Source organism: Nuphar pumila, chromosome 11, assembly GCF_984573655.1.
Source record: "Nuphar pumila chromosome 11, dmNupPumi1.hap1.1, whole genome shotgun sequence".
In the NCBI taxonomy this organism is placed as follows: domain Eukaryota; kingdom Viridiplantae; phylum Streptophyta; class Magnoliopsida; order Nymphaeales; family Nymphaeaceae; genus Nuphar; species Nuphar pumila.
Window position 1 is genome coordinate 33,655,715 of NC_143259.1, and position 18,169 is coordinate 33,673,883.

Below are 18,169 nucleotides of genomic sequence, written 5' to 3' on the forward strand. Positions count from 1 at the left end.
GATGTGGGAGACTGTTTCATGGCAGCAAACAGGGGTATGCAGTTCAGTAATAACAATGGGAAATGGTGAAACTATACTTATGCTCAAATTGGTGCAACATAATGCTAAAATGGCAAAGTAGGTGCTGCAGTGAGGAGATTGTAGTGAACATGTGTGCTGGAAGGTGATAGTGCATATTACTTCAGCAGTGTTTGTTGAAAGGAAAAGTGTTAGAGCATAGGTGGACAGTAAAATGGAGTGACTGCAAAGTGTAGGAAGTGTGTGGTGGTGTCACAACAGTGGGGAGATGTTGGAATCAATACAGCAGCTGCAACCGCAACAGTAATTTTCTTAGCTTTTGGGGAACAACTCCCTCTTCCTGTGCCTTTGATATCAAAGATGTCTGCATAACAGCTCTTGACAATCCATTGTATACAAAGAAAATGATTCTTAAGGGCACACTATACAACCTGTTCATAAGATTTAGTTTACATAACTTAGAATGGTTGTCTGGAAAAACTTTTCAAACTATAGATGAAAAAGGGAACAAAGTGCAGAAATGACCTACAGTCCATGGTAGGTGTTATGAAAAAGGGAACAAAGTGCACACATGAGATGTAATGAAAATTGTGCAGACTGATACTGACGGTGAGGATAGATCCATAATTCTAGAAATGACACAGAGGGTATGAAAAAAAAAGGTATGGTGTGCATGGGGGATGGCTAGGCAATGTGCTGGGAGGGTGTTGGAATGTAATGAAAAAAAATGGAATAGTGATATGATGGCATCTGGGGTTACACAGTGACACATAGGAGCTACGGTAGATGCAACGATATAGATGTACAGGGGAATAGTGATCAAAGATGGTAACAACAGTGTTGTTATAAGAGCGGAGCTGGTGCTAATGGGGGTTTTGCAATGCAAACACAAACATACACATCCAAAATTTAGTTAACAGATACATCCTTCACAACTGACATATATATGATAAAGCGAAGGGGGCAACTAATAGCAGGAAAAATAGAAAGCAACGAAAGTAGATATAAACAGGAAACTTATTATAACTACAGAGATGACTATAGGCGCATATGTAAGGATTCAAATCATGAAGTAAGCCAACAAAACAGTTATAATAAAGAGAATCAACATAATCAATTGAAAATTTCTGCAAAAGGGGTCCTGACGTAGTAGGGATGAGTAGAGGTGATTAATGCTACTAACAAGGATTGCGCAGGTAACCAGCAGGTGAAATGCAGGAGGTGGATGTATATGAAGATGCTAAAAAAAAAATGAAATGCAATTATTTCAATGGTCATTTGATGCATATGAAATAAACAAATAGCAAGGTTCTTCTCACCTCTTCAGATCTTTTCAGAGAGTTGAGCCTCTTTTCAAACCAGTAAGTATTATGCTGAAGGCTGTGAATAACAAATATTTTCCCAACTATTAGACCCAGAGATGCATAAAATATTGACATAGGAAAGATTTTCCTCGTTAGGCCAGACCGACAACCCTTTTGAGGAACCCAAAATATACCTGCAAATAAGAACTTTCAGGACAATCGTTATAACTGCATCACAATCAAAGTGGTTGAGGGTTCCTGGACGTCCCCCAATAATGAGGCCTCGGGGTTATATCTTGATCCGTGAATAAAAGATTCACCCACTGTCCCATTCCAACGATATACTGATAAAATTTTCCCCTTCTTTTCTTTTCTTTTTATTGCACTGAGACAAGTCACCACCCACTTTTTATGTGAAAAGGAGAACTGCGAAACTGGTTATCCCCAGCACTTGGTGACACACGACCATTGAATCTTGTGTTGCTAATGGAGACTGGGTGATATGCTGCTAGCATATCAACTGATAGGTTACAAGTGTATCACAAGAGGCAGTGACGCTAACAGGTATTGAGAGTTCTGACAGTATTGAAGGTACAAGAGGCAAAAGGGGCTACGTTTTATGAGGACATAGCCAACAAACGGTGAAACACTAGCAGAATTAAACAGATTCTGAATGCTCTTATGACCAATAATCAACAGGAATGAGGAGATGGACCGAGCAAAAATGAAAGAATCGTGTCTAAATGGGAAGAAATATAACAACAAGACTAATAACCAAAGTTAGTTGACGAAACAGACATAAAGTGATGGAAATATGACTGCAGGCGGTGGAATTTAATAGCTTATGGAGGACGGATAATGGAACAAAACAAAATGGAAGGAAAGAAATACCAAATATGAAAATCAAAATACAGAGAGGATCAGAAATCCATCTAACCGATAATGGAAGTGGAACCTAATGGATACGGCTCATTGCTATGGCGTTTGTGAATATTGTGCAAAGAAAGTAAATGAACCACTAACGCAATGTTAATGAAGAGGATGTGAGGATTGAGTGAAGAACCCCAAAAGACGTTGCTAATTAAGCAAAAACCGAGGCACCTATTGAAGCTTGACCCCAGCCATAGTGCTACCGGTCTTGAGTGGTGCAGAGATCACCACCAAGAAGGGGAGAGGGCATGTGTTTATGTTATGACAGAGCGCATGCCTCCGATGAAGCTGCTGTGATATCACTCCAAAGGCCCAGATCACCCAAAGGGATGATGCCTTTAAATCATCACTCGTAGCAGCGTGATCCCAGAAGATAGGAATTGTAAAAAAAAAATGGTTTGATGAACCCAATTTGTCGACAAGGTCAATACCTTCTCGTAGATTGTGAATTGCATAAGCAAATTGCAAGAAATATACCACAAATTACAGAGGCAAATAGAGAGATACACAACGGAAAATAGGAAACCCAAAAAAAAATTTATAATTACAAAAAAAAAGGATGTCGGAATCTGATGGAATTCCATTCATTATCGCACAATGTATGGCCCGATCTTGCTATGAGCAAAATCAGGATCACCAAGAGTGCTTTGTTTGGGGCAATTAAAAAAAAAGAAAAAGAATAATGAGATCAGGATCACAAAGGGAAGATGAAAGAAGCTCTTATCGATTTGCTTGAAGCTCCTGCAGCGAGATGCACTCTTTCCGTCGATGGGGGAAAAGACCAGGGAAATAAGAAGAAGAAGAAGTAATGAAGGAGAGGAGGAAGAGAAAGGAGGAAGGAAGTGTCAAATATGGGGAGGTGAAGGCGATGTTCTGAAGGAGAGAGAAGGGTGCTGAGGTGAGAACGGATGAGGAGGGCTTCTCTTGTGTGCCTTTTTAAAGAGAAAAAGGAAAATTCTGGAAGAGGGGGAGTCGTTGAAGATGAGTGGGAGGAGAGGATGATAGAGGATGATGGAGGGCATGCGAGAGGGAGAGAGCGATCTCTGCGATCTTCTTTGTAACGGAAAGCCGTTAGGCTTATTTTCAATGGAGGTCCAATATTTTTATGAAATTTTCAAAAGAGGGTTTTATGTTTAAATGTTTTTTCAAAATAATGAAAGAGGCTATTTTCTTCTGAAATCTTTTTCCATGTTTCTGAGAGGAGTTCTAAAAGCTCAAGGGATTTTTAGGGAAACGGAATCCAAATAAGGCTTTTGAAAGTTTCTTGTAAAAAATATTTGTTTTGAAGTTTAAAGATTTTCTGAAAATGAGGTTTTTGGCAAATAGTAGAGTTAATTTTGGAAATCGAGTTTCAGAAATGGATGTGGGTCCGAGAATTTGTTAAAATTCGGATTTTGAATTGAGATCGGACCCTGAACTGAGAAAAACCTCTGAGAAATATAAAGAATTTGTTTTTTTTGAAAAATAAGAGATTCGGTTTCAGAATTGGATCCGGATATCAGATTTGGATCTAAGACTGGGTCAGATTGGGAAATTGAGTCTGGATTCTAGCGAATCCGAGGAATGAATGAAAATTTTATCAAAAATTGATCTGATTATTCAAAGATGGACCCAGGGGCAAAAAAGGGAAATTTTTAGATTTTTTTTGGAAAATTTGGGGTGTTCACAGCTTCTCGCTTCTCGCTTCTCGCTTCCGCTTCCCGTATCGTTTCTCGCTTCCGCTTCCTAGTTTGGTAACCTTGGGCCAGCCGAACTGGGTTATGCTGGTCTGACAGCCAGCACACCTGTACCAAACAAAAAGATTTTTTTTAACTACCCAGGCTGTGCAGCTGGCCTGGCAGTGACTGCCAGGCCTGCTAGCCGAACTGGCTAGCCTGGCAGGTCTGCCAGGCCCGCACCAGGCCTGCCGACAGGCCGACCTAGCAGGGCCGAGCCCAGCTCGGTTGGGCTGCCAGGCATACACTGCAGCCTTCAATATACTATATTTTTTTTACATAGCCAGCACCCAGCTGGCTGAGTCCAAACCCCAGCCCAGCCGACTGAGTCGGCTGGGGCTGTCTGCACATGGTTCAGCCGACTGGGGTCAGTCGGTTGAGGCCCAGCACAACAAAAAGATATTATTATTTTTATTTTTATTTTTTGTTTGATAAGAAATACATTCATGTTCAGAAAAAAAAAATTAGCATGCATGTACAGGCTATCTTATGAGCAGATATGCTTAAGTATGCAGGCATGGAAATCTACCAAACATGTATATATGCCTTTCCACATTTTGAAATATGAGCATACTCATATTTTCATAAATCAAACTACAATAACCACCGCTATGCAAACTCTTAAGTTGGGCATGCATGTACAAACATATTCATTTAAGAGAACACATGCATCTACTTGTTTTGAGAGCCCATTATCAAGGGTTTTCATACACTAAATCTAGGCCAGATTTACACATGTTACAGACATGGCAAATCTGCCCCGATTTAAGGACCCACCAATACAAACATCAAGATATGTATTTTTCCCAAAATAAACTTCGAAAATAATGCAAATACATTAATCTTAACCATGGATCTTAGGGTAAACATTTAGATTTACTCTTTCACATGGATTTCTACCAAAATACCGCATGGAAATCAAATCCATGTTCTTTTTCTAACTCAAAACAAAAGAGAAACCCGTACCATGAATCTAAAATGAAGAAAACGATGGTAGAACGTAGATGGATGGCTGGAGAAGCTCGGATCTCTTCCTCTTCTTCCTCTCTTTTCCTCTCCTTTTCCCTCTTTCTCCCTTTTTCTCTCTTTTCTTTCTTTCCTTTCTTTTTCTCTCTCTTCTCTTTTTTTTGATCTATTTATAGGGCTCTAGGTGGGCTGGAGAAGCTAGTGCAGCCCCAATTGTAACTCTTCTCTCCTAGAGTTTCGAAAATTTTAGAACTCTTAAAGTTTGATTTTTTCAACATTTTGTTTTATTTGGAACTCCTTGATTCTCAAACCTTCTTAGATGTTTCTAGAGATGTTTAAGGGCTCTTTCAAGAGTCCTAAACAAACCTCAATAAAATTTTGAAATTGCATTATATTAATCAATTAATTATTTAATATAAAAAAATAAATAAATTTCCATAAGCTTCCAAAAATTACCAAATCAACCTAGGAGGCTTCTAAACATTAATAAACCCTAATTTAAAGGTCTTTGACGAATTTAAAGGTGAAAAAATTGTTGGGCATGGGTTTGGATTTGGATTCGGATCCAAGATCCAAATCCATCTCAAAAATACAAATGGTCTTGAACTGGATCAAATCCAGATTAATATGGGACTTGGATAGAGTCCAAATCTATATTAATTTGGATCAAATCCATCAAATCCGGTCTGATCCAAGTCCGGATCTGAACCGACAAACTGCTCAATTTTTGACAAAATGTGATTTTCGGGCCAACCGTAGCCCGAATCGAGGAAAATAAAATATCGTTACGCTCAAAATTTTGAGACGCATCTAACGATATATAACTTGAATTTCGCTTCTAAAATTTGCTTGAAAATAACCCAAATTTTGCTTGAATTTAAAGGTTGAAAATAAAACTTTTTCTCATGTTTTGATTGACGCGTTTAGACTTGGGTCAAACCCAGACTCAGAAGCATCGATCTAAAATTGAGGCTCAAATGATTTTTTTCTCCCAAACTTAGCCAAATTTTTGAGAGTGTCAAATTTAACTAAGTGTGAAAAATACGTGACATTACATGTTTCTACTATATGCTTGTGCTTCTTTTCGTCCAAACCATTTTGTTGAAGCGTGTTCGCACAAGATCTTTGATGCAAACTGCCATGATTTTTCAAATAATTTTTGAAGTAATTTGACATATATTCTCCCCCTGAATCAAAATGAAATATACAAATATTGGTTTTAAGGGTTTTTTTAACAAGGTTACGAAAGGTTTTGAAAGTTTCAAAAATATCATATTTGTGCCTAAGAAAGTAAATCCAAGTGAAACGAGAATAATCATTCAAAAAAATCACATAATAAGTAAATTCTTTTTTAGAAGCAATAGGAGCAGAACCCCAAACATTTGAATGTATTAGTTCAACTGGTTTGAAAGCAAAAAAGGTCCTCTCTTGATAAGGAATGACTTTCATTTTTCCAAGAATACAATTAATACATTGAAAATTTTCATTACAAAATTTTCTCAAATGAGATAAATTGGATAACTTAGAAATGCTAGGATCTCCTAGTCTTTGATGCCACAAAACAATATCCAAATTTTGTACATTTAGACAAAAATTATCTTTGGAAATGATCAACCGATCCATATAATAGAGATATCTTTTCCTATGTCCTTCCCCAATCTGCTTCACAAACTAGAGATCCTATATTAAACAATGGTTAGGTGTGAAGGAGATACTACAACCATGATTGGTTATTTGGAAAACCGAAAGAATATTTAAATTGAGTTTTGGATCAATTCTGACCTTTGGAATGAGAAAATTCGAAGAATTTTTAAAATCCCTAGTCTCTTTAATATCAATAGAGTAACCATCGGTGGTAAAAACCTTAGATCCACTTGAATTAATATTACAATTGGATAGCAGAAAATTATTAGGTGCCACATGAAAAGAAGCACCATAATTTAGGAGCCAAAAAATCTTACTGGGAGGTGAGGAGGAAGATACCATGACACCGATTAAAGAGGATGAGTTTTTGAGGTGCGATTATAGAACTTCTGAAAATTGGGACAATGACATGCCTCCAAATGATCATGGATCTATATTAGTTGCATTATTATTTTCTTGAGAAGCCTCCAGGGTTGCCACTCTTTTCTCATCCTTTACTTTGAATTCTAGGCAATATGGCTTGATGTGCCCCAGATCTCCACACTTATGATAAATAATTTTCCCTTCTCTCATCATTTCTTCCATCATTGTTGCATTGCCTCCCAAAGTTATTTCTGAAAAAGTGAGGAGACTTGTAGGAATAAGTGTTGGCACCGGGTCTAGAAACCGCCAATACGTTGTCTTTAGGCTTCTTAGATTTGGTTATAGATTTTAGCCTAGTTTCTTTCATGCAAACTTGAGCTAAAATCTCATGTAAAGGGAGAAACTCCTCTTTATTGCAGTGGATAATAGATCCCCGAACATGTTGAAACTCGGGCTTAAGCCCTCTCATGAATTGAAAAAATTACTCTCCAAGTATTTTGTTTTTCCTTTGGCGAGGATCATTAGGAGTATCCCAAATTGGCTCTATTTTAGCCATTTAGTCCCATAGTCTGTTGAGAATACCATAATACTCTCTCACGCTTTTTTCTCCTTGTTTACAATTGTGTATCTTACCTTGCAACTCCCATTTATGGGCGACATCATTTTGAGTGTAGGTTTGTTTAATAAAAACCCATGCTTTGTCGGCCCTTTCAAACTCTAAAATATTCTCACAAGGTTCTTCACACATATTTCTCATAAAAAAGGATAAAACCCTGGCATGTCCAACTTTCCATGATTTAAAAGCTTTTTTATATTAAAAAGAGTCTTTTCTCTCTCGTTGCCCTTGAGAGTTTCTTCTTTGATTACTCCATCTTCACCACAAGTAGATTTGGTGAGAATAGGTTGAGGTTCCGATAAGGAACCATCAACATATTCCCACAAATCCTTGCCAATCAAAATCCTTCTAATGGCGGTAGCCCACATATTATAGTTTTTGCCATCAAATTTGATGGGAACAACCATAACAACTTGTTTTTCGGCCATCACACCAAGAGAAGAGAGAAGAGGTAGAGAAAATACATAGAGAAGGTAGAAGTTGATGATGAGCTCTTTGAGGTAATAAAGTTCACGATCACTTGTTCGTCCTTCACGTACTCTTGAATGAATGCTCCTTCACTTATTGCTTTGATACCATGTAATGGAATATAAATAACACAAACAAATGCCTCTTATGGGCAAGTACAACACACAAACAAAGACTACTCATGGGTCAAGATACAAACACAATCACAGTGCCACTTATGAAAAAGAAAGCATTAAAAATATATACATTTTTTAGAGTGCCCAAGAACAAGCTTAAAATACAAGAGGGGTTTGCCCCCCTATATATACACCACATTCATGCATAGATGCCATTGGGACCACCCCCAATGGCTAGAAATAGAGCCATTGAGGAGGTCTCAACGACTCTATGGGATCTAGACATAATGTCCTTAGCTTTTAGCTAAAGGGCATTATGTTAAATAAAGAAAAAAGACTGACAACCTATTACAATAAATGAAATGAGTAAAATACTCCTAATGGGTATTTTCTATTACATCAAAAGAAATATATATATATATATATATATATATATATATATATATATATATATATACTTTAACATGCACTTATGCCCTGGACACCACACCAACTATAGCAGAGGCCCTTCTTCTGCCTCTCTGCTAGGGATGCACAACAAGCCGAGCTAGCTCGGGCTCAACCCTTGAAGATGAGAACGACTGATGGTGTTGATCTAGAGGATCTTGTAGTATACAGGCAGTTAGTTGGGAGCCGTATATATTTGATTATAATCAGACCAGATATAACTCATGCAGTTCATGTAGTAAGTCAATTTATGAGTGAACTCCGATCAGTTCACTTGGCAGCAATACTCAAGATCATTAGTTATGTCAAATATTTTATGCAGTATGACATGTTTTTCTCGTCTTCGTCGGGCAAAGAGTTGAGAGCTTTCTGTGATGCTGATTTTGGAGGCTCCACTAGGAATCGACTTTCCACTACAAGGTTTTGTATTTTTCTTGAAAACTCCCTTATCTTGTGGAAGAGCAACAAACAACAAAGGGTTGTTGTATCCACTGCAGAAGCTGAATATAGAGCAATGGCTTAAGTTGTGGCTGAGATTATTTGGATTTGATGGCTATTAAGGGAATTGAGAATTTCAGTGAAAAAAAAACTTAACTATATTGTGACAATATGAGTGCTATTCATATTGCAAATAATCCAGAGTTTCATGAGCAGACTTAGCACATTACAAAGGTTTAGGCTCGGTACACATAAATGAGCCGTGCTTGAATAGGTAGTCCAGCTCGGTTAGGCTCGATAAACCCGATTAATCTTAGTTCACATAGTTATATAAAAAAAATTAGATTTTATATATCTATATTATTTTTCTTTACATAAACACAAAAAGAGGTGTTACCTTAGTGGGTAAGTCTTTGGACTCTTTTGAAAGTGGTCTGTGTTCAAATCCCACCACTTACGTTTCTTTCAAAAAGTGCTTTTGACACATTTTAAAAAAAAACTTTGAATTTTTTTTATAAATGTGTTCAGCTCAAGCTGAGCTTTGCTCGAGCTCGACTCAAGCCGATCCCGGGCATAGGCCGTTCAAGCTCAGCTCGAGCTCAAATCGAGCTTGAATAACCATTTTTTCTTCTCGAGTCGGCCTAAGCTTGACTCGAACCCGGCTCATGTGCATCCCTACTCTCTGCCATGCTCCCGAGAGATCGTGTGAGTCTCCCATCGCTTCTTTTGCTCCAACCTCGCAGAAGCCTTCCCTGACTCGGTTGTCGATGTGAGTCCTACCGACTTGTCTCGTCTATCTGTCCAGCATAGCCTACCCTCTATCTGATTGCCTTCCGTTGTGGTTGGTTGTGACCATTTGCTACTTGCGAAAATAGATTCTTTTTTTACCCTATCCCCTTCTGAATGCTTTGCTCGAGCTCGACTCAAGCCGATCCCGGGCATAGGCCGTTCAAGCTCAGCTCGAGCTCAAATCGAGCTTGAATAACCATTTTTTCTTCTCGAGTCGGCCTAAGCTTGACTCGAACCCGACTCATGTGCATCCCTACTCTCTGCCATGCTCACGGGAGATCGTGTGAGTCTCCCATCGCTTCTTTTGCTCCAACCTCGCAGAAGCCTTCCCTGACTCGGTTGTCGATGTGAGTCCTACCGACTTGTCTCGTCTATCTGTCCAGCACAGCCTACCCTCTATCTGATTGCCTTCCGTTGTGGTTGGTTGTGACCATTTGCTACTTGCGAAAATAGATTCTTTTTTTACCCTATCCCCTTCTGAATCGTTGGGAACAATTTCAGAGTGTGAATCGGAAATCCAATGATTTTTGGATCAGTCTATAGCATCGGTTTCAATGTGGAAAAATGGGCTTGAAGAATGCAGATTAGATGTTATAAAGAAGCTAAGGAGTTGATATCAAGGCATGACGACTAGTCCGGATACCATCCTCTAGCTTCTCCTCTGCCAAACAAGACAACTCGAATACCAGTTGTAGGCTAACCGACCCTCCTGCCTGCACCTTGGTTTGAATCTCCCACTTTAGGCTACCTATGAAAGTACCTATCAGTGGAGTTTTCGGCCAGTCCATCACCAACGAACTGAGCCTATCAAACTCTGCCTGATTTTGTACTATTGTCCTTGTCTACCTCAGCTTCGAGAGGGTCACGTCATGGTTCACGAAGGTGGATGGTCCAAAGCGCATTGTCAAGGGCCTCGAGAACATCCTCCAGTCTAGTGTCTCGTGCGTCCTCTCAAGCCATTGGTACCAGCGTATCGCCTCCTCTTGTGAATAGAGGCCACCTATACTTTGTCCTCTGGGGTCTAAACCACTCGAAAGTACTGCTTTGCACGAAACAATCAACTCATCAGGTCGTTTTTTTTTAAATTTTGGGAACTCCAACCTCAAGTAACGAGTCTGGTAGAGCCCATTGTCCTGATTATACCCTACCATCTCTAATCTAGTTATGTCTTGGTGTGACGCCCTCTTCAGCTGGTTCATCCCTTGCAGGAATTGTTTATGCCTCTCGTCAGTCTTGGCATTCAGCCCCTCTATTCGCTCATCACCAGTCACCAGTCATGTATCGATGGCCACCATCCTATGGTTCATATCTACTATCAAATCTTTGAGGTTTGCAAACTCGCTAAGGGTTTGCTCGATACAGGACATGCACTCCTCCATGTCTGTCCTGAGCTCTGTGACCATTTCCAGTGCTCAGGTCATGGTCCTCTCAGTACGCTCTCTCATTGGTGAAGGGCCGAACTTGGCCAGTCTGCTCTACTATGCTAACACTACCTGATCCAACTAACACCTGTAAAAAAAAATAAACAATCACCAAACTACAAGGCCAATAACACCCACCACAACTGACAGTCCCTGCACGCGAGAAAATTAGTGGAAGTTCGTGTGAATTCCTCTCGCCAACCGCGCTTTGATATACCCACAATGGCAGACATGGAGACACCTGGACTGACGATGTGTCCAGAATGACAAAAAATATATCTATCTATGCAATTAAGTTGCTCATACTACTTAAAACAAGAAAATCCAAGAACTGGAGGCATCTGGACTTGTTCGATCCTGGAGAGGTCATGCTGATGGGATGGAAGTTTGAAGTCGACCGACCAAAGGAGCGGGGTAAACGAGAGTGCCGAGAGGGAGAGCATGTGGTGTGCAGGGAGAAGATAAGAGAGAGAGAGAGAGAGGCTGGAAATAGTGGTGGTCGAAAGGGATCCGGGTGAACAGGAGCATCGCACCATCCTCCTTCCAGAACGGGACCCAATCCCCGATGATGATCTGAGATGAGAGAGATGCGGCAGAGCGGGAGAAAGATCTCCAACGGGGCTTGTCTCAAGCAGCGTCCTTCCAGCGCGCGCCAAGGTGATGTTGTCCTTCGGCATCCGATCCTTGTCCTCCAATATTCGGATGTGTCCAAGGAGGTGAGACATCCCCTGCAGGGTCGGGCGGCGGGGTCGAGAGGAAGATGTTAAATCCGACAGCAACCTCTGCAACGTGGATCATGCGAAGATAGAGAGAAGTGAACAGGAGAAGGAGAGCGCAGTGGCTCGATCTCCAACGGGGTTCTCTTTCTCTCTCCTTGGTGGTTGCCGATGGTTTTGATATCATTGATAGGGCTTTGATCTTGGGATTGGTGCCCTATCAGATTTCTCATAAATCGTGAAGGGCTTGGGCACTCATTGATGTGATCGTGAAGCTTGAGAAATCACAAATGTCATGATCGAAGGGAGGGACATGTTCCTGACGATCGGAGGTGGTGGGTTCAACCAAAGAGAGATCCTCAATCCCGATGATTATATCCTCAGAAAACAGAAAAGGGAAGGGTGATCTCAGAGGAGGGAATTTCTCAAAAAACGTTCAAGATGCTTCATTATGGGGCTAAGTTCCCAATATATAGTCTTGAGGCAAATCATGTCGTGTGGATCTGATCCAATACAAATAGATCCAAACCAAAGCAAATACAGATCAGTTCAACATGGATACGATCTCACACAAACAAACCAAACCAAACCAAATAAGTCCAAAATACAACCAAATACTTAGCTCAGATACTCAAGGACTCAAGTCTCAAACACAAAGATGTAGATCTGATCGATTCTAAAGGAAAGGAACAAGATTTGGGTTGATTCGTAACATCAACTTGGAGTCCAAGGAGGCTTAACCAAAATTAAGAGAATTTTAATATTTTATAAAACTTGTGTAAAGAACTTATGAGGGCCTCCTATGCCTATATAAAGGCCTTGTATTTTCCTTGTTGAGAATAAATGAAAATTTGAAGTTCTCTCTATCTCACAAGTTCCTCTCCCTCTAATTCTCACATCTCTCTCTACCTCTATTTTTCTCTCATCTCTAAATTTTGCCCTCTTCTCTCTTTTCCTCTCGGGTTACTCGACGTCTTGTAGGTCGTGTGAAGCTTTGGTCAGGTCTTCGGGTGCTGCCCAAGGTCCAGCCAAGTCTACGTGCAGCCAAGCTTGTAGTGTCGGTGTGATCCAGTCGTCCCCAGCCTTTTCCGGTAAAGTTGACCTCATCCAGCGAGTTCAACCTTCTTGGGACGTCCCTCACTTGGTCCTTGTATGAGTAGTAGGTTTGAATACCCTTCCCTCATTATCCAACCTTGATTGAACCTCTTGTGACCCAGTTAGGTTTACCTTAATCCTGCAGTCCTTATAAAACCCATAAGACTTCCAAAATTCCCCTATCCCAAATCATAAAGCGACTGGTCCTAATTTTTGGAACTAAGGTACTTCTGAGTGTCCTTAGCCAACCCTTCAAATTTCAGAGTCAATTGAGTCTCCAGTGCAGAAAACCAATTTTTACAATCCGGTCTGCCTAAACCTTAGCTTGTTTGCCCTTGTCCTGACTCGAATAATCCGGTCACTTCAAAAATCTGTAACTCCTTATTCCCATGTCCTCTGGCCCTTAAAATTGGATTGTACCTACCTTAGGGTGTCTGGAACAACTCACCAAATTTCAGATTTTTCTGTTGTGCCATTAGGGAGAACCAAATTTTCTCCCAGACCCTATCTGAACCCAGCCACCCTGTCTACCCAAGTTGACTCATTTTAGACTAGTTCCTTCCCGTGTCCGAACCCTCGGCCTACGCTTGCATAAGATCCATTAAGCATTAAAAAAAAAGTTTGAGATTGTAGCTCATTCTATAGGGTTTAAAATTGCTAAAGAATATGTGAATTTGACAAAGAAGAAAAGAAAAATGTAAATCCCAACTATCATATGAGAGAGAGAAATCTTTCTTGGCAAGTACGGATGAGGGATAGAAAGGGTTGAGGCATCCCTGCTACTTCTAGCCAATATGGTAGCTGCGGATGTACAGATGGGAGATGGAAAGAGGTGGAGTCCCTACTAGGCAACTGCTAGAAGTTGAATAGCCGTGAGTTATGGGTGGGAAACAAGGAAAGTAGGAAAAAAAGGATTTTCAAGGGTATTTTAGTATTTTGTGGAGGCTTGAAGCCATATAAGTTATGTGGGATCGAGCCTACATAAGCTTTAAGAGTTTTTTTTTCAAAATTCTTGAGGGTGCCAAAGTCCCTGTCTGCCTCCCCTTGGCTCCGTCTCCGTTCATGAATTTCAAAAAAGGAAAAAGGCCATGTGGTATGACTCAAATTTTTGACGTCATCTCTTAAAGGGCACCACATTCTTAAGTATTGTGTGCATCCAGGGCAAAGAGGGTTTTGCTTTACAAGAGTTTAGCGCAAACCTGTTGTTGTCCCTCTTCCAACCTTTGCCTTTAAGAGGCAGAATGAGTTTCTTGATACTAAACCATGTTCCAGTTATATTTTCTATCTTCCTGTTTCTATACCTCAAGAAATAGAAATATGTAATCCTGAGAAATTATACAAGCTAAACAGTGTGCATACCTTTTGAGAGCATAAAATGGAAAAGATGTGCCCTTTAAAGTGGATTTCTAAATCCACAAAAAACTTGATGCCCAAGAGAGACAAGAAATAACACAAAGTTTCCTTGGGAATGACTACTGAAAAATGATGGAGCTTCAATATCCACTTCAGTAATGAAGATGAAAAAGGTTTTCAAACCAGTTGAGCCATAAATTCATTGTTCAATAAATTAAAAAAGCAAGCAACGTAAACAATTATTAAATCCACGTACCCATTAGTAACCTAATTCGCGGACAGCACGTCAACTTCAAACATGTCCAGTAAATGTTATAAAAATAGAAATTTGTTCTAAATAACAGTAAGTTAGCTACTATCTAAACCACTCCTAAATTTCTCAACCGTGATTTTTTCACAATGACCACACACAAATGCTAATATTACTAGTTTTATACTACATAACACACAATGTGAAACATGGGTTTTTTTCCTTTTTTTTTTAATATAAAAAACACCCCATACAAACAGTGCCACATTCCTGGACAAAAATGCTAGTCACACATCCTCAAACATAAATGCAAAAGTCACCGAACAAACTAAAGCCGAAATAGCCCAACTAGACCACTTGGTTACCCAACTTTTGCAGTGTTATACCGATCATAAACTAGATCTCCCAAACTCCATGCCAAGTTTTGATCAACGGGAGGCCTTAGGGTCCTTCCGAAAGGACAATTTTACTAGTATATAATGTAGATGATGCTCATTTTATAGTCATGCAATATTAACTTCTGAGACCAGGGCATATGAAGTGGCATCCATCAAAATGCTGATTTATCAGAGTACTGATAGGGGGACAGTAGACCACCTAAATTTCAGTGGGATGCATAATTTGAAAACAATGTAGCACACCAGAAGCCCCATTTCACGGGTAAGGCCATGGAAGGTTCTTGGAGGTGTTATCAAACTTAAATTGGCCTTCAGTAATACTAGTTCTACTTAACATCCATAGTTATGATGGATGAAACATCAGCGCCCACTAAAATTAACTCCAAGGAAGTTCAACATAACTTAAGCACATGGAGTTGTATCAGACAATATGAAGCAGCAGGAAAGGCGGTCTGCATCATCTTCTTAAAAGAATGAAGAGAGTCGTGCAAAAGAATCTAACAAGTCTAAACATAGGTGCAAATTCCGCTACACATCCACCTATTTTTTTTCCTTTTCGGTTTTTGTATGTAGCTTCTTTCCCTTTCAGTTGTATTTACATGACTTTCTTCCTTTTTTTAATAGCGACAATTGTTAGTGATTTTTTTTCCATCTGATTTGCACGTGGATTTGTATTTTATTGCTTTTATGCATAGGCATCTTTATAAGTAGGTCATGTGCTAGTAGTGTATCATGCATGCTTTCCTATGTTGATGTACTTGTAAGCTTCCATGTATGTACACGTTCACTTGCACATGTACATCATAAAAGGTTTGTCATGTCTGGAGAGAGAGAGAGATCACCGACTGGACATTAACAAGTTTATCATGCTTTGCAACCTTAACAACTCAAAAAGTGCCATAGCGGCTCACTGCATTGGTGGGTATTACTAATGATATTCAATGTTTATAAAAAATGCATTTCCTTTTCATTTTTGTATTTGTGTATCTGTGCATTGTTTGGAACAGATCTGCATTTTGCATATTTTGTTTGTAATGCTTGTAAAATGCCAACCGATAAGGGATACCAACTTAGAACTTTTATGAATTAGGGTCAGAATAGTAAACTTTTTAGTCTACACCAGAAGCAGGGGATATTTTCGCATGCACACACACACACAGAGACACGTAAGTTATTGAACACAGATTCTTGAGGGAAATTTGTTTGCATTGGCGGGTCCATTGGTTCATGTAGCTTCTGGTTATTAGGAACTGAAGCAATTCTGACTGCTACTTGAGCCATTGAGTCTCAGCGGAACTTGGGAATCCCAACATCCATTGGTGTGGAACTTCGTTGAGCCCATCAAACATAATTATGCAGTTAGGAACCCTACTGAATTGTGCGAGTTGTCTAGATTCTTCTCTTTATTCAACCAGTTTTAGATGGACATACCAATTAAGATAGAAATGGTTTTTGAAACTCACTTCAAACTTAGCTTCCTTTTATATATTTCCTTTTAGTCAATGACCTCCTTAGCTTTTATTGCATCTGCAACATATGTTCTCCTAATTTTACTATACATGTTTAATTCATCAACTTTTGTAGGCCTGAATATGAAGGTATGTGTCGTCATTGCCATTGCACAGCTGCTGCTGTGGGCTGTGTGGGCTGGTATAACCTGCCATCTTTCGCGTCTCAAATTGTGGACAGTGGTTTTTGGTGGTGGCCTAGCTATGCTTCTGGAGATTTACGATTTCCCCCCATACAAAGGATATGTTGATGCCCATGCACTTTGGCATGCAACAACTATCCCGCTCACGTATCTTTGGTGGAGTTTTATCAAGGATGATGCCGAGTTCTCTACCTTAAAGCTCCTCAGTAAACAAGCAGAGAAGGGTGTCGCGAAGAAGGTGGAGTAGCTCAGGGGTTGTTTCAGTCCTATCAAAGGAGCAAGGAATTAAAAAAAGTGTCTCAGATCCACCGTTCTGCTGAATGATCTTTTGTTCAACCTTCTTACCAAAGTTTTGAAACTTCTTGTCTTGTTATGTGTCTTCAGAGAGAGAGAGAGAGAGAGAGAGAGAGAGAGAGAGAGAGAGAGAGAGAGTACCACTTTGTGTCCTGGAAAGAAATATGAATGAAGCGTGGGTCTCTACTACTGCATTAGTGCGTGCAAAGAGATATGTTGTGAAGCGTGCCTATTTTATGCTGTAATGGTGATACCTTGACCGTGATAAGGACAGAGAGCTAAAGTCCCCATCACGTCTTGTTACCAATCGGGCGAAGTTAAGAATGTATTTGTAGCTAGCAAAGTGGTTGCCAGAGATTTTGGGAAGAAAATTGTGACAACTTTTTATTGTTGGCAGCAGTAAGTTGTTAGGACTTGTTTTTCAAACTCAATTCCGGGTCAAGGTAATATTTTCACTGTGTTGTAAGGGAAAACTATAATGTTTTTTTAGGTTACAAATTTATCTGCTACTAGCCTGTAATATGTGTGCCGTCTGACAAATAGGCTATTGTCATCGTTGGTTGGGGGTTTGTTGCTGTTACCACGAGATATGTTAAGGCACCGAAAGAGACGGACTTGTTTCTTTTGTACAAAGAAAAGCATGTTAAAGGTGCTTAGTTCACCTAAAAAATAACAAACCTGTTTAAACTGTATGATAAATATAGTTTTTGCAAGTATCCTAACATTTCTGAAATCCGTCAGCTGTCTAAAAGCGTAAATAAAAAACTTTTTAACCTGTCAGTTAAATCAAAACCTCACTTAAAATGTGTATTCACACGTGTTTTTTGTGGTTCCCAAGAAGCATGCAAAAAATTATTTTATTTATGCTGCCTTATATGTAAATCGTAAAATCGTAAATACTTTAGTAAAATTATATATTTCATACCAATCATGGGAAACTGTGAGAACTTTTCTCCTTTTTTAATTACTTAAATGTATGTTCACGCTTTTTTTTTAGTTTTCACGGGGTGCATAAATGTATGTTCACGCTTTTTTTTAGTTTTCACGGGGTGCATAAATATAGCTTATGTGAACCACTTTTATCATAACTTCTCAAATAACGAAATAAATTGTTGGATATCGTGTGAACATCCTTTGTCATTTGTGTAACCTTCACTTTTTGGGAAGTTCGCATTAA

The 18,169-nt window shown here is 39.5% G+C and overlaps 1 protein-coding gene across 2 annotated transcripts in view; it reads left to right on the forward strand.

The window, feature by feature from the left end:
• LOC149822237 (uncharacterized) overlaps positions 1-17,536 on the forward strand; it is a 43,922-nt gene extending 26,386 nt beyond the window's left edge. For both annotated transcript variants that reach the window (XM_089980580.1, XM_089980581.1), the window contains exon 5: positions 16,632-17,536. In XM_089980580.1, coding sequence (XP_089836706.1) covers positions 16,632-16,945 — 314 coding nt within the window. In that variant the 3' untranslated portion in view covers positions 16,946-17,536. The remainder of the gene's footprint in view (positions 1-16,631) is intronic.
• Positions 17,537-18,169: the final 633 nt, after the last annotated feature.